The 14,597-nt window shown below is 40.6% G+C and overlaps 1 protein-coding gene across 1 annotated transcript in view; it reads right to left on the reverse strand.

Annotated features, from left to right (window-relative positions):
- Positions 1–1,088: 1,088 nt before the first annotated feature.
- Positions 1,089–14,597, reverse strand: part of ELP4 (elongator acetyltransferase complex subunit 4) — a 344,771-nt gene continuing 331,262 nt past the window's right edge. The window contains exon 10 of the mRNA XM_048854605.2: positions 1,089–1,549. Within this exon, the coding sequence (XP_048710562.1) occupies positions 1,544–1,549 (6 nt within the window). The 3' untranslated portion in view covers positions 1,089–1,543. The remainder of the gene's footprint in view (positions 1,550–14,597) is intronic.

Consider the following 14,597-nt stretch of genomic DNA (forward strand, 5'->3'; position numbering starts at 1 on the left):
AACACAACATGTGTGCACATTTTTTGCAGGTAGTCCTGGGCTCCTGACATTTGCAGGTTTGTCTCTTAATCTCTATTGTACAGGATTCTCTGTCAAGTAACATTCTTTGGGACGAGCTGTTGGGACCTCAGATTTCCAATTAAACATTAATTATTCTTCTGATTACGCTACTGACAGATCAGATATACAATACAAATGTAAGTAAAGAAATGAGTTTGAATCATGTTCTGTGCTTGAAATCTAGAATGAAGCACCCTGCAGGAACAAAATCATGTACTGTAAGTATATGTGTGTTAAGATATAACTGAGACAGATTCTCAGATGGGTAAATCCACATAGCTCCATTGAAGTCAGCTGATATTTTCATCTCCATAAGATCTGGCCCTACTGTATTTATTCTAAGTAGCCAGATGACAAACCTGGATCACTGCCACATCTACCAGTGGTTCTTAGGAAAAGCAAAGGCTGATTAACAAATAAGTTATGTTGCTCTTTCACAGTGTAGAGAGACTTTTAAAAGTCACTCTTATGCAAGCAAATCCTCAATCAGACAGAAGTAGTGTGGGCCCTTAGAGAAGTTTTGGCCAATGTGTAGCCACTCACCAATCTAAGTTTTGAAAGTAAAGAGAGTTTGAGAGCCTTATAAAAGCAAAGAAACCATTCACACCTTTTGTATTTACTAAACGTAATGAGCCAGATCCTCAGCTGGTGTAATTCAGCATAGCTCCACTGATTTCATGAGCACTATGCCAACTTGAGGATCTGACCCAGGACATTCCATATATGATTGAAACCTTGTAGCAGTTAATTTTATTATAGCCTTGTGCCTGTGTTAAACTGGAGTAGTGATTAAGTACTTACATTCCAATATACACTCTAAATGTTTTTTAAGCTCAATATGTGGTAACACATCTCAGAATAGAAACAGAAAGGACTAGTGAGAAGAATAAAATCAGAGTTAAAAAAATTATGTAAGGTACAGTCTTAATTTTTTATTATTAAAATCACAAAACATTAAATATTAAGAATTCATAAACTTTGTTTTGTGCAATGATAAATTAATAATATCTACACAGACATGTTCTTTTACAATAGGGAAGCTAGGAAACATAGTACCAGAGGGCTCTGTGTTGACAACTGAAGCTGCTAGAATAGAACCCTTAATCTTCAATCATAAAAAAGTAGATAATGTTAATTCTTTTTGCTTTAAAATGAAAAGTGCCTTACCAGGGAACATACATGTAATTACTGAACATAAATACTGGAGAATATTTTGAGCAGCATAGAAAGAGATGTTATAAAATGTACATCTTGAGATAAATCCAATGAAAGATTCTCCATCTACCGTTTGTCAGATTACTTGCAACCTATTCTTCCGCTATTCCATAACAGATTGCATCGATTTGTGATTATATATCGGCAGTATAACAGTTTAACATTAGATGGTATCCTTCTGGGTACTGTCATCAAATAATGATCCTCCAAAAATGTAGTCTTGTAATGTTGTAGTTTCTCTCATTTTAGTGAAAACGGTCTGCCTTTTTCAGTGCTGGAGGGAGAAATGAACAATGGGTTTCACAGTGCTAGGGAACAACATTGCACTTATTAAAATCCACAGAATTTTTGCCCCAGGTTTGGTAGTCACACACAAGGCTAATTTTGCATGGTTCAAGATGCAGAACCAAAAAGAGGAATAGCTCCTTGTCCATAATCCTGCTGAGCCATGGAACCAATTTATCAGAATTAAAAAATAATCTGTATGAAGGGATTATTGAATTAGCCCCCACTATTGAACAAATCTGTAGAAAAAAAGCCAGAAAAATGGCCTGGGTTTCCTATTGCTTTAGCCTACCTGTTTTAGCCAGAAGAGTGGTTACTATCAAAATCCCTGGAGAGGCAGTATGGTCTAGGGGATAGGGCATTCAGGTGGAGCTCTTGGGAACTGGGCTCTATCTCTAGAACTGACCTGCTGTGACTTGCCAAAATCACAGTTCATTCCTCTGTGCTGTTTCCCCTCTGTCTCATCTATTTAGATTGTAAGCTTCACAGGACAGAGACTATATTCTGCTATGTGTTTGTAAGGTTCAGGAGACAACGGGAACCCAGTCTTGCTGGGGGCCTCTGGACACTTCTTTATAATAATAATAATTATTATTATTATTAATAATTAATAAATTAATAATACCTAGTAACTTCTCTAGCACCCTATGTGTTATCCAGACAGGATTTTTTTTCCAGGCAGTGACTGGAAAAGTTCTGAACATCCCAGGTTAATTTGGAATAAGAGAAAGGCTAGGCCAGGACTTCTCACAAAGTGAAACATGGGCCAAATGCAGACCTTCTCCCCATGGAATCAAATGGATTTCCAGGCCTTTCAGCCATCTTAGCAGGCTAGGAGGAGTTTGTTCCTTCAGCAGGGGATGAAGATGGATGTTAGAAGCACTCCATGTGCAGGCCATCAGAATCTGCAGAATTACTCCATGGAGTAACCTTCCTTTCATACAGACACTGAGTGATACAAACTACAGGGATTTTTGCAAAAAGCAGAATAGCTAGGAAGCCTGCAGTTAGCAGGTGGGGCCTGGCAGAAATGTGCCACACTTCCCACAGAGCTGCTCTCGGCACTCCACAAAAAAACTGGAAGGCAATGGGATGAGTTAAGAGAGGCTGCAATGATGCAAATGAGTGGGGAGAAGGAAGACACCTGATAGGTACGGGAGAGAAACAGAGAGGTGCGATGGCTGGAGGCAGAGATGATTCTTCCTTCTGCCAGGAGAAGGAGCTAGAGAGGAGCAGCTGTATGTTGGAGGATCAATGAGGGGTGGTATGGCACTGTATAGCTCAGAAAGTGCACTTGCTGTACCCAACAGCAATAAGGTACAAGATCCTGGTGCCTGGAGTCTTATGATGGATGGAGGGAAGAAGTGCCAGGGACTGCACTGCCTGGATGTTATCAATGGAAAAAAGAGCTTGACAAGCAGTGACTTATCACCAGCTTCCCCAGGAATGTGACAGCAACCCAAACATCTCCTACTGGTCATTTACATGAGGTGAGGCAACATTGTCTCTACTGGTTTAGAGACTAATTGACTATTGCTTCCTATTTATTTGCACAAAGGTCTCAGTCTATGACTCTCACTAGGATTTTCTCACTTCCATCTGAGGAGTGGTGCAGTGAAGCTTCAGCGGGTATGTGAAGGATAAGGTTCAGGGGATCTGGACCTGTGTATGTATTCTGAATCCATGTTGGGTTTTTTTGGATTTGAAAAAATTGCTAGCTGTTTGTAACACCATCCCTGGTTGGGTTGCCTGTAATGATTGAACATGGGATCTCTGGACCTATAAAGCACAATCCTCTACCACCTGAGCTAAAAGCCTAGCTCCATTAGCCAATAGAAAGTAACAGACTCATAAAATTTTACAAATGGTCTAGCCACTAGAGAAGGACAAAGAGACACATTGTGTTAGTGTGACCATGCAACTACATTACCCTTTGATTTTTGAATGCTAGGTATTTTAAACGCTTTCTATCCTTTGTATCAAAAGATTTAAGATAGTTACGTATGAACAAATTAAAATAGGTTACCCTTACATAACATTCTTGTGTGCTAAATCTATGCAACGGATAAAGTTTGTCTCCTGAGTTCATCTATATAGCTTATCCTGCTAAACCACCTAAACGGTACATAAATATCAAACTAGATTTGTAATTACTTTCCAGTCCCTATGTGCTACCTGAAAAGTGCAATGGAGCCAAAAAGCAGCCAGATCAACTGAGATGAGAATTCCTCAGGTGTAGGAGAGCTCTCAGCTGGCCAGAGTGACATAGTTAACTCCTGCACCAAACCTTCTCCATGGCCCTGGCTTAGGGGACAGGATGGGGTGTGGCCAAAACACAGCATACTCTAGCTCTCTTAAATTGGCATATGGCCCCTGAGAGACCTAGTCGGCTGGCAGAAGGTAAAACAGTCCCTCTTCCCCCAGCTGCTCTGACCTATACAGATCCATCCTGAGAATCAGGGAACCGTAACCAGCTTCCAGACAGACCCTTCACTCTGCTGTGACAAGCAGAAGCTTAATACAGTAGAGAAGCTGGGCCATCCTGTCTAATGTAATAAATGTATATAAGAGACAAAAGTTGAGACTCACAGGCAGACTCCAGAGAATCCCAAGAATCGTACTCAGTATCCTGGGCAGATTTAGGTGTGTAGCGTTGGCCTGGCAAATCCTGAAACTGGAGGCAGAGGGGCGGGGGAAGCTTGGCTCCCGTCCCATTTTTAAGAAATATTTTCATGCTGTTAGCTGTAGATGAATCAAGTTCTCTGTCAATAGGATGACCATTTGGCATAGTTTCAAATAGAGGAGAAGGTGGTGTCACTGCCTAGTCTTGCAGTCTAACTCTTTGCTTATTACAGGGCATTCCAGTTGTTATTAGATGATACTCATTGGTAAGTTTTTTTTCTCTCTCTCTCTCTCTCTCAACAGAGAGAGGGAACCTCATTCCCAAACCAATGTCTCTGTTCTGATTTTCAGTGTTTTATAGAGATGATTACAGGTAAGCACCCACTGTTTAACTTTATACCCTTCTCCCATACACAGTGTCACTAGGATGTCACAAATCAAACCCGCCATTCAGCAATGTGAGAGCTATTCAAGGGGTGACTTGCTTCCCACAACAAAAAACTTCCCACTCATGGGGCAGCAGCAACAAAGGGAGAAGAGGAAACTGAAAGAGAAAAAGGGAAGATGAAAGGGGAAATGAGAAAAGAGCTATGGAAAAGGAGAAAAGAAAGCAAGAGCAACCTCTAATGCCACAATTCTTCTGGCCCATTTTTCCCCTCACAAATCCCAGCTAGTTTCAAACATATACCCTTGCAGGTCACAAGCTCATTACATAAAATAATGATGCAACACATATTTGTGGTTTTAGCTCACTTTAACTCTGAGCTGGGACTGAATATTTTCCAAGAAAGGGAAAAGTTTGGAATATGTTTTTGCATAACATTAAACTTCATTTAGCCCCTTGTGCCGGCTTCTCTATTAATCATCCTTGTGGTGTCTGACCAAACTGAAAGACGATTGGCATTAATATTTAGTTCATGTACAGCACCTCAGTGTTCAACTGCTTTACAGACATTATTGAATTAATTCCAACAGGCCTCTGATGCAGGTAAATAAGTATTGGCACCCCCATTTTATAGCTGGGAAACTGAAGTTAAATGACATGCTCCAGGGTATGTACTTCAGCCCTGGGATTAGAACTCAAGTGCCTCTATCCCCAGTCCTATACCCCAACTGCTAGACTATACTCTTCTTATTATATCAATAAATTGAAAATATAGAATGAGGGGAGGGATACTGCCCCTACAGGATTATCCTAATTTCTTATTTAGTTCAGAAAATAAAAGGGCTCCGATCCAGAATTTCTTGTGCTCTGTCTACAAAACATGATATATTAATAGGCCATAGCAAGTTGTGCATTAAGTCATTGTTGTGCATAGGTTATTATTAGTGCATGCCCCTCATGTATTAGGCCCAGTCCCTATAACCACATGGAAAGGGCATCAAAAGCCCACAAATGCATATTCTGGACTGGCTCAGTGCTATTAGACTGAAAGATATCTTCTAAATTTTTCTTTATTTGTGGATTTGTTCAATGTATCCTTCTGGTATGAAAAGTTGGTCCTAGTAAAAGGATATAAGAAATGAGTAGGAAAAGGTTAGAACAATCTTTTCTCTTATTAAATGTTTTCTAACCCTTTCTTTCTCTTCATCTCTCTCTAGCCTCCATCTGCTAATATCCCAGATCTAACACAGCATTAGCATCTTGGTTGTTAAAATGGAGGTTTCCATGTCCATGTATCGGATACCTCATACAATACCTGAACTTACATTCCCTGTACAACCAAAGATTAAATCAATTGACCTGATTCTTCGCTGCCTTGCTCCTGGGGGGTGTTGTCATTGCACCCTTATAAAATGAATGCAAAGTGGGCATAGACCACAACCATCCTGATCTGGTGCGATCTGACACTTGTTTTCCACATGTGGGACTACACAAGGGACTACGCAAGGCAATGCAGACTCAAGCCCCTTGACTTTAATAAGAGTTTTAATTGTGGAAGGAATGTAGCGTTGGGCCTGTCACCATGTGCTTTCTAAATTCCAACCATGTATCAGTTTGTGAATATCCTCTCAATTGTTATCTTAGATTAATCTCAGAATAAACCCTTTGAGATATCTGCAAAGAGAAATCAAGCCACTTTAGGAGAAAGTTGATTTCCATACGCTATTTGATTAAGGTTCTTACTGAATTACACTTTCCCGCTGTCCCATCAAGCAGTTCTGTTTTTTCCTGCTTTCTGTAATGTCCTTATGTGCTATGGCACTCTTTTGTCATTTTATTTTATTTTTTAACATGATCAGCCCTAACTAACTGGACTTTTCAGCAGAAACCAAATTGTATCACTGAAGAGGTTTTCATTTGTCTGCTGGGAAGTCATTTGGTCAAGTAAAGCTGTTGTATGTAAACGCTGCATTCACTGCGTAACAATTGGAGTGAAGTTTTTATGCGCAAGGCTTTTTATTTTCCAATCAGAGGCATTGGGTTGGGGCTTTTGGGGTAAACTGGTAGTTCTGGGCAGCTTTGAAGCATCACAAGTGGAGGTTTTTGTCTCCTGGAGATTTACTAGCAGTGATCTTTTATTCAACTGTTTTATTAGCCTCCTTTTACAGATGTATAGTAGTGAAGGGAGGAAAAACCTCTTGGTGGTGGAGCAGAGAGTCTATTTCCCCTGTGACATTCACAAAAAATGTGTGGCCTCCCCAAATACTGAAATTCAACTCAACATTGTGAGTTTTCCAAACAATTCAAGCCTTCCCCCTTCCCTCCACCTTTGAAGGGTTGATGCTGGGGTAACAAATGCTGCCACGAGAATGGAGGCCTTGCGGTTGGCCTTAGTTTTTAAGGCTGTTAAAATAAATCTATAGCCCTGTGAATGAAATGGTGAAAAGTTTTCATCAGCTTGATACAGTTTTACAGTTTTCCCTGGAAGTTCTTGTTGAATCAAGCCCTGTTGCATGGACAAATTGAACAAGAAAAGTTTAAATGTTACCACTTTGGCTTCCCTTCAAGTGGTGCTGAGCACAGATGTTTGAAGGGGCCATCATGTCCCTATAAGAATGGGGGCATTGTGTGTATAACCTTACAAAGGGCAGAATGGCCCTGCTTTGCTGCCAGCCACAGGATCATCCTATCTTTATGTGTTGATTTATTAGGGCAGGGATGAATGAAAACGTAATTAATATTACTGAAGCATTAGAGTCTATTTAATTTAAATGCCACTGAATATTTCACTTTCAGTTGGGATTGACAATGTGTTCAGGACTGTTGGTGAAAGCCTCAGCCATCTGTTACCCCTACTAAGAAGGGAAGACAAGAGAGGCACAGGGACACAGAGAGCATTGAGCTTTGTGGCTTTTCCAAGGGTCCAGGATCATCATTCAACTCAAGGGCAGCCAAGAAACATTCCTGTGCATGGGACCCTTGCTGTATAGGGATAATGCTTAAAAGGGTGTGGGGGCAAAGGATCCAACACCGCCACACACACACACACAAATGTATGGAAAGCAAGTGCCAAGAAAATAGAACAAGGATAGACTAGGAAAGAGGCCAAGTTACAGCTGGTCTAAAAAAAAAATAGAAAAGGGGGGAGAAATCAAAGCTGTTTTTGGTGTTATTTTTAATTAATACAAGCAGTGAAACTATGAGGAGCCAGTTCCAACACAGTAAATATTGATGCTTTGATTTTGACAGGCATTCAAATATCAAATGATGTGATGGATCTTTTGTGTTGTTGCTGTGCTGTAATCCACACCAAAATAAAACAAAGGAAGGCAAGGGTGTAAAACCTACCTCCTCTCTGGAGAATTGCTCTGTGGCACCACAGGCGTGATCAGAAAATGTTCCCTTTGCTCCAGCTGAGGCAAAGGGGAGAAGTTGAGATCCCTACTCGAAGTTGAGAAATACCTGTGGTCAGGGGGAACTATGCCTGCAGCTCTAGCTTGCTGAGGCTGCAAGTGAGGGGAGGGGAAGCAAGAGAGCTTGGTGCTGGGAGGCTCCATCCTTCCTGGGATGATAATTAGCACAGTGGGTTTTCTTATAATTGGGATCGTTTGTTCTCCCAGTTTTTCTCCTACAAACTGATTTCATGCCAGAGGGAAGCTGTGTGACTCACACCTTGCCATGCCAATTAGCTGATAAACATCAAATGTAAACAAAGATGGCCTAATTAAGACTAGTCACCAAACCTCTGTGTGCATCTTGTCTAAATCGCACCAGCATTTTGCATCCAGACTTATTTTCTTATTTGCAGAAACTAAATTAGCGACTTCTGCGCAGTAGTTCCTTAGCCTCCAGAGATGTATAGTGCAGGTAATGAAGAAAATTGATAGAGGACAGAGTAAGAGATAACAGCCTGTTCATCTTGAAACTAATGTATTGAGTCAGTCAAGTGCTGTTTATTTAAGTGTAAGATCTTTCTACAAGTCACCTGATAAGACTGAGAGGGTGGTGTTGTCTGACACTGAAAGCCAAGTAATCCAGGGTTTTATTTGCAGATCCAACAGTGATGTCTGCTGTGGTCTTGGGCTAGTCATTTCAATTTACGTTCTTTAATATTCCCATCCCTAAACTGGGACTTATAATACATGCTTTCTTATCACATGGGACTTTGGTGAAAATGAATCAGTTGGGCCCAATTCTGTCACCTTTACTCACCTTCAGCTGATTTTCCACCACCTTGCAAATTGGGCAGTTATTTGGACATATGCAAAGTGGCTGTAAAATAGTACCCAAGCCAAATGATAGCAGTTCACATCCACCCTACACAGGTGTAAATGATTACATAAGGCGCAAGCAAGGCTGTAGAAAAACAAGCCCATTGAATAGTATTTTACTCCATAAGTAGTCCTATAGAAATCAGTGGGACATTTTGTGGAGTAAGGTACGTCTCCATAGGTATTTCTCTCATTCTCTTTCTCTATCTCTCTCACACATACACAAGAGCGAGAGAGAGAACATTTTTTGTCTTGTTTCCCATTATATCACTTAATTAATTATGGCTCAGGCTTAATGACCAATACCCATATTTCTGATGACCATTCATAAAAAGGATGCAAGTGTTTGTCTAAATCATTTCATTTCTCCACTCTTTTTTCATTTACACAGGGTCAGAGGTGCCCACAATTCTTTGCCATGCCTTCCTGTCATGGTACTGGTGCATAGATCTTGGATTTCTGGTCCTTTTCTCTTCAAACTTCTCCTGAGAGAGTCTTTTCATTGTATACTCAGTTTTCTACATCCTTCTTGCTATCCTTTTCCTTCTATGCATTCTTTGCTGGTCATTCTTCTCCCATTTTTAATCATATGTCCAGCCCACTTCAAACATGTGCTTACTAGTCTATCTATCACTGAAGCCCCAAGTTCATCTTTCCCCTAGTTTTTTTTCATGTGCACTCTGTCTACTCTCCACTTGCCTGCAGTGTATTATTTTTTACTACTTGTATCTTTACTACTTGTATTTTCTTCCATCTCCATAAGACCCACCGTTTCCAAACCATGGAGCAGGCAGGGACAATACATTTTGCCTTTCAGTTTGTTACTTAATTGCTAGTCCCTCAGTACTCCTGCCACCTTTTTCACTTCTGCCCATGCACATTGGGTTCTTCTTTTTGTAGCCGGATGTGCCCCCCCCCCATTTGCTTTTTTAAGTACAGTCTGCACAGTTTCCTGTTATGCTATTCCAAAGCCACAAGCAGCAGAAGCTCCCCAATGGTGTTAGATGCTTACTTAAAGCTGCATTGCTCTGTATTACCAATTGTAGTCATGCTTATGAATACATAATCAATTAATGTAAGGAATGAGTGAGATAGTGTGAGTGACTGCCAATGGCAAAACAAAGAAGCAAATATCACTTTTTATGGAACCATGGTATTATCTAGGTGAAGGTATAAATCTTGAAATGGGTGGCCAGGTAGGGTACCAACAAGGAAATGTAACAGCACGCTAAATTCAAGACTGGACTGGAAGCAGTAGAGCCCTCCCGCAGATCTGAAGGGACTTCGGGGGACTCTCGTCGCCTTGTGGCCAATCTCCAGGCAGCTGTCACCTGGCCAGACTCAGCCACCTGTGAAATCAAAACCAACATCCACACCTGCCAGCATGAATGTGTTGTGTGTGTAAGTGTAATCGCACAAATAAGGGAAGAAATAAATTAAACCTCAGTGCAGCTCAAGTTCAGCCTTTGTTGTGGTTATTCCTGGGCTGGTTCCCAGGACAGACAACGCTTTTCAGTTCTCCAGATCTCTGTCCAGTGGCACTAAGTGTACTTCCCAAGTACACAAAATATTTCTTCTTCTTCAACTTCTTAACTGAAACCTCAATCAAAAATTCTTCTTCCACCTTCCCTACTTGCATAACTTCAATTTTCTTTGTGTTTACCTTCAAACCACCGTCTTCAAACACAGCTTCCCACCCTGATACCATATTTACCAATTCCTCTTTGCTGTCAGTCAAAAGGGGCAGATCATCAACATGCCTTAGTTCTCTCTGTGTCTCCACAAGCTTGGTTCTACTACTAATTACATCCATAACTAAGATGAAGAGACATGGACTAAGCACACTGACTTTTCTCAATCCCACCACTTCAGAACTCTCTGATATTCAATGTATTGTTACTACCTTAGCTTTTGACCTTCAATACTACTCCACTATCCACTCCACTTTTTGAAGCCCCCTCCCATCCATCTCAATATTCCAAACACCAGTTCCTGCAGAACCAGGTTATATGCTTTCTTAGATCAATAAATGCTACACAGCAGTTATGTCCTCCATTTATCTTTCTTTCACACTTCTGTCACTGCAAATATTGTGCCTATAGTACTCCTTCCCTTCCTAAAGCCATGTTGCTTCTCTCCTATATTTTCCTTCACCTTCACCTCAACCTTGCCTCCAAAATTCTCTCAAGGACTTTGCGAGGCTGAAGTAACAAGGTGATGCCCCAATAGGATTTTGGATCATTTGCCTCACCTGTATCCTGCCAAAGTGGCAAGAGTTTATCTAAATACCAAGGTTTATTAAAGGGAAAAAAGAAGAAATACAGGAAAGAAAAAAATGATTAATCAAATCTTAATAGGGACCTAGTAGTGCCTACTGTTGTTAGAGTTTCCATTATAACCCCTTTTTTCAGTTGGTCAGCTTTGTGAAATAGTTACCCAGTTGGCTGTTACTCTCAATGCCAGGCCTCAGTCCCAAAGTAAATTTGTCTGGGGAGTTGCGTGTGGTAGGTTCAGCTTTGGCTGAATGAGAGGGGAATGCAAAAAAATACACTTTTCCCATGATAAACATTATTTGAAACCGCAAAGGTCTGGAAGTCATAAAATGGCATGCAAATAGTCATCTGAAACACAGAAAAGTCTTGGGAGGTGCTCAGATGCCATATCATGATGATGGCAAATTAGGGACTCATAAGTACCTAGGTAGATATGAAAGTTAATGGGTCTCATATGTATTGACTGTGTGACATAAGAAAAGTCATTCTGATTATTTTAATAAACAAGTTGCCAAAGAAATATTAAGGGGTATAATTTCCAGTTATTCAAGGATGTCATATGTGAAAAAACCATAACAAGCATTTCCAGTAGGGAGTTTTTACATTTCAATATCTTGTTCATTTTTAAAACATTTGCTTTTTTAGAAAAATAGAAAGCAAAATAGTGCCATTATGCCATGTTACACAAATAGTTCATGTATATGTAATTCCAAAGCTAGCAAGGTCCATTACAACATGTAATCACATATAACTTTTGTAATTCCAGAGCCTGATCCTGCAAGCCCTCCATTCACATAATTCCAAGTGACTCATCCTTTTCAGACTATTTCTTTTCAGCACAGTGTCACTAGATTGCAGATCCAGGCTCCGGATTAAGCTAATACTCGGCCTTTCACTGGTGGTCTCATCAGCTTGTGCTGAATTTCAACTTTCATTTAAGAAAGAAAGAAAGAAAGAAAGAAAGAAAGAAAAGATTTCAAGCCCTCTAGGAATGGGAAGAAAACTTTCTGAATGTGACCCCCAAAGCAGGGCTGCCTGACTGAGTCTGCAGAGAGACAGAAACCATGGAAAAGTGCAGACTGACCAATACATGTCAAGCTGGTGTTGACCCTGAAGCATAACAATGACAGTCTAAATGAAAACATTGTTAACAGCTTCATATCTGATTAGTTTGGAAGACACATCAGCCATTGTGAAACTGTGGGAGGAACTTGGAATTGTGGGTACACCTTGCATTGAGTGTTACCATTTCACTCCCAGCCCTCCCTCTTACTCTAGTGCACATCAATTCCAACCAATGTAAATATAGACACTGGGATATAGTTTGGAGAATTTGTGGGTCCATTCAGTATTATGATGTTTTTTGTATTACTCATTTCAACCAATCTAAAGAGACTACAAGAAAAAAAAATTGAAATCAACAAGTAAGAAATGTCCTTTGGCAGCATGAGCTTAATAAGGGTGCAATACTAGCTGGCTCGTGAAGATTGTCTCATAAATTAGCCCCCCATGCCTGCAGGAGTAAAGGTGCCTGTTGAAGGTAAAGATAAAGCTTTCATTGCTGAGGCAAATATTGAGTTTGAGATTTTGCATCAGCTGGACAAATAAGAGAAGTAACAGTTTAGGAGGTGCTTCACTTTTATCCTGCTAATTTGAGGTGGGTGATGAGCTGTCCAAGGGCCAGCCCATGGGGAATTCATGGTGCTGCTATGTAAGGCAGTTCTTCAATTGTCACGACTGGTAATATTTTGGAGGACCCATCTTACTTGTTCTGAAGCCGGGAGTGATAAAGATAGAGGAAGAGACTGCCAAAATAATGAAAAATACAAAACAAAATTATTATATGAACAGAAAAATTGTTGAAAAAATATCTTCCTCCCTCCATTATGAGCACACCACCCCCTTTTAGAAACCAGAAATGGTTAAACAGATTTTTGATTTGGAATTTGGTCAGAACATCAGAGAAGCAAAGTAATGTTTGCCTGCCTTCTACCTAGTCCCATTCCTTGAAAGCATTTCAGGAAAGAATCTGGGGGAATAGGTCAGGTTATCATAAAACGTGTTTAGCCTTAAAACACCAAAAGTTCCCACAATATATAAATATGGGTTTTTGGCCTTCGGAGCAGGGCCGGCTCCAGGCCCCAGCGTTCCAAGCAGGTGGCCGTTAGAAAGGGGCAGCAGTTCCTCTGGCCACGGCGGCAATTCGGCGGCAGCTTCTCTGTTCCGCCTGCCGCCGTGGCAAATCGGCAGAAGCTGCTTCCTTTTGCCCTCCGCGGCGGCAGTTTTTTTCACTGCTTGGGGCGGCAAAAACTGTAGAGCCGGCCCTGCTTCGGAGTCCCACCCTCCCTTTCATCACCAAGATGATGAAAGTGGCTTTGAAAGTAGTTTGGTAAATATAGCCCATGCTGTCTGAAGTCTGGTCTATGCTATTTTAAAACCAGTTTCAATTTTCGGTGAAATTTCTCTGCTGTAGGCCTGTCCTTAAAGGGAAATTGGCCAGATACTAACCACAAACAAAAGTGAAACTAATTAGTCTCTTTTCAGGGTCTAAGATGAATGAATTGTTAAGTGCAAACGTAAGAACAGCCATACTAGGTCAGACCAAAGATCCATCTAGCCCAGTATCCTGTCTTCCAACAGTGGCCAATGCCAGGTGCTTCAGAGGGAATGAACAGAACAGGTAATCATCAAGTGATCTTCATTGCCAGCTTCTGACAAACAGAGGCTAGAGATACCATCCATGCCCATCCTGGCTAATAGCCATTGATGGACCTATCCTCCATGAATTTATTTAGTTCTTTTTTGAACCCTGTTATAGTCTTGGCCTTCACAACATCCTCTGGCAAAGAGTTCCATAGGTTAACTATGCGTAGTGTGAAGAAATACTTCCTTTTTTTTCTTTTAAACCTGCTGCCTATTCGTTTCATTTGGTGACCCCTTGTTCTTGTGTTATGAGAAGGAGTAAATAACACTTCCTTATTTATTTTGTCCACACCAGTCATAATTTTATAGATCTCTCTCATATTCCCCCTTAGTCGTCTCTTTTCCAAGCTGAAAAGTCCCAGTCTTATTAATCTCTCCTCATATGGAAGCTTTTCCATACCCCTAATCATTCTTGTTGCCCTTTTCTGTACCAACAGAATGAATGTTGAAACTTATATTAGATTTTTTTAAAATTATTTCTGTTCTAATATCTCATGGTATTATTTTTAGTGACTAGGTAAGGAAACTTGTGTTTTATAACCCTATGAGGTGGGATTCTGAAGCATAAAAGGACTTCAAAAGGAGCAAAGTTAGGCCAATGCTGAGCACTTCTGAAAATCTTCCCATATTCTTTTAAGCGGGTGAAGTTTCTTTTAACAAATTCTTACACTGACATTGATAACAAATGTAAATGAAACAAAGTGCTATAATTGTATGGTCTGTTTGTGAACTACACTCCAACCCAAACTCTCAAGAGCTCTGTGGGTGGAGTACAGGGCAGCT

Source organism: Caretta caretta, chromosome 6 (assembly GCF_965140235.1).
Source record: "Caretta caretta isolate rCarCar2 chromosome 6, rCarCar1.hap1, whole genome shotgun sequence".
In the NCBI taxonomy this organism is placed as follows: Eukaryota; Metazoa; Chordata; order Testudines; family Cheloniidae; genus Caretta; species Caretta caretta.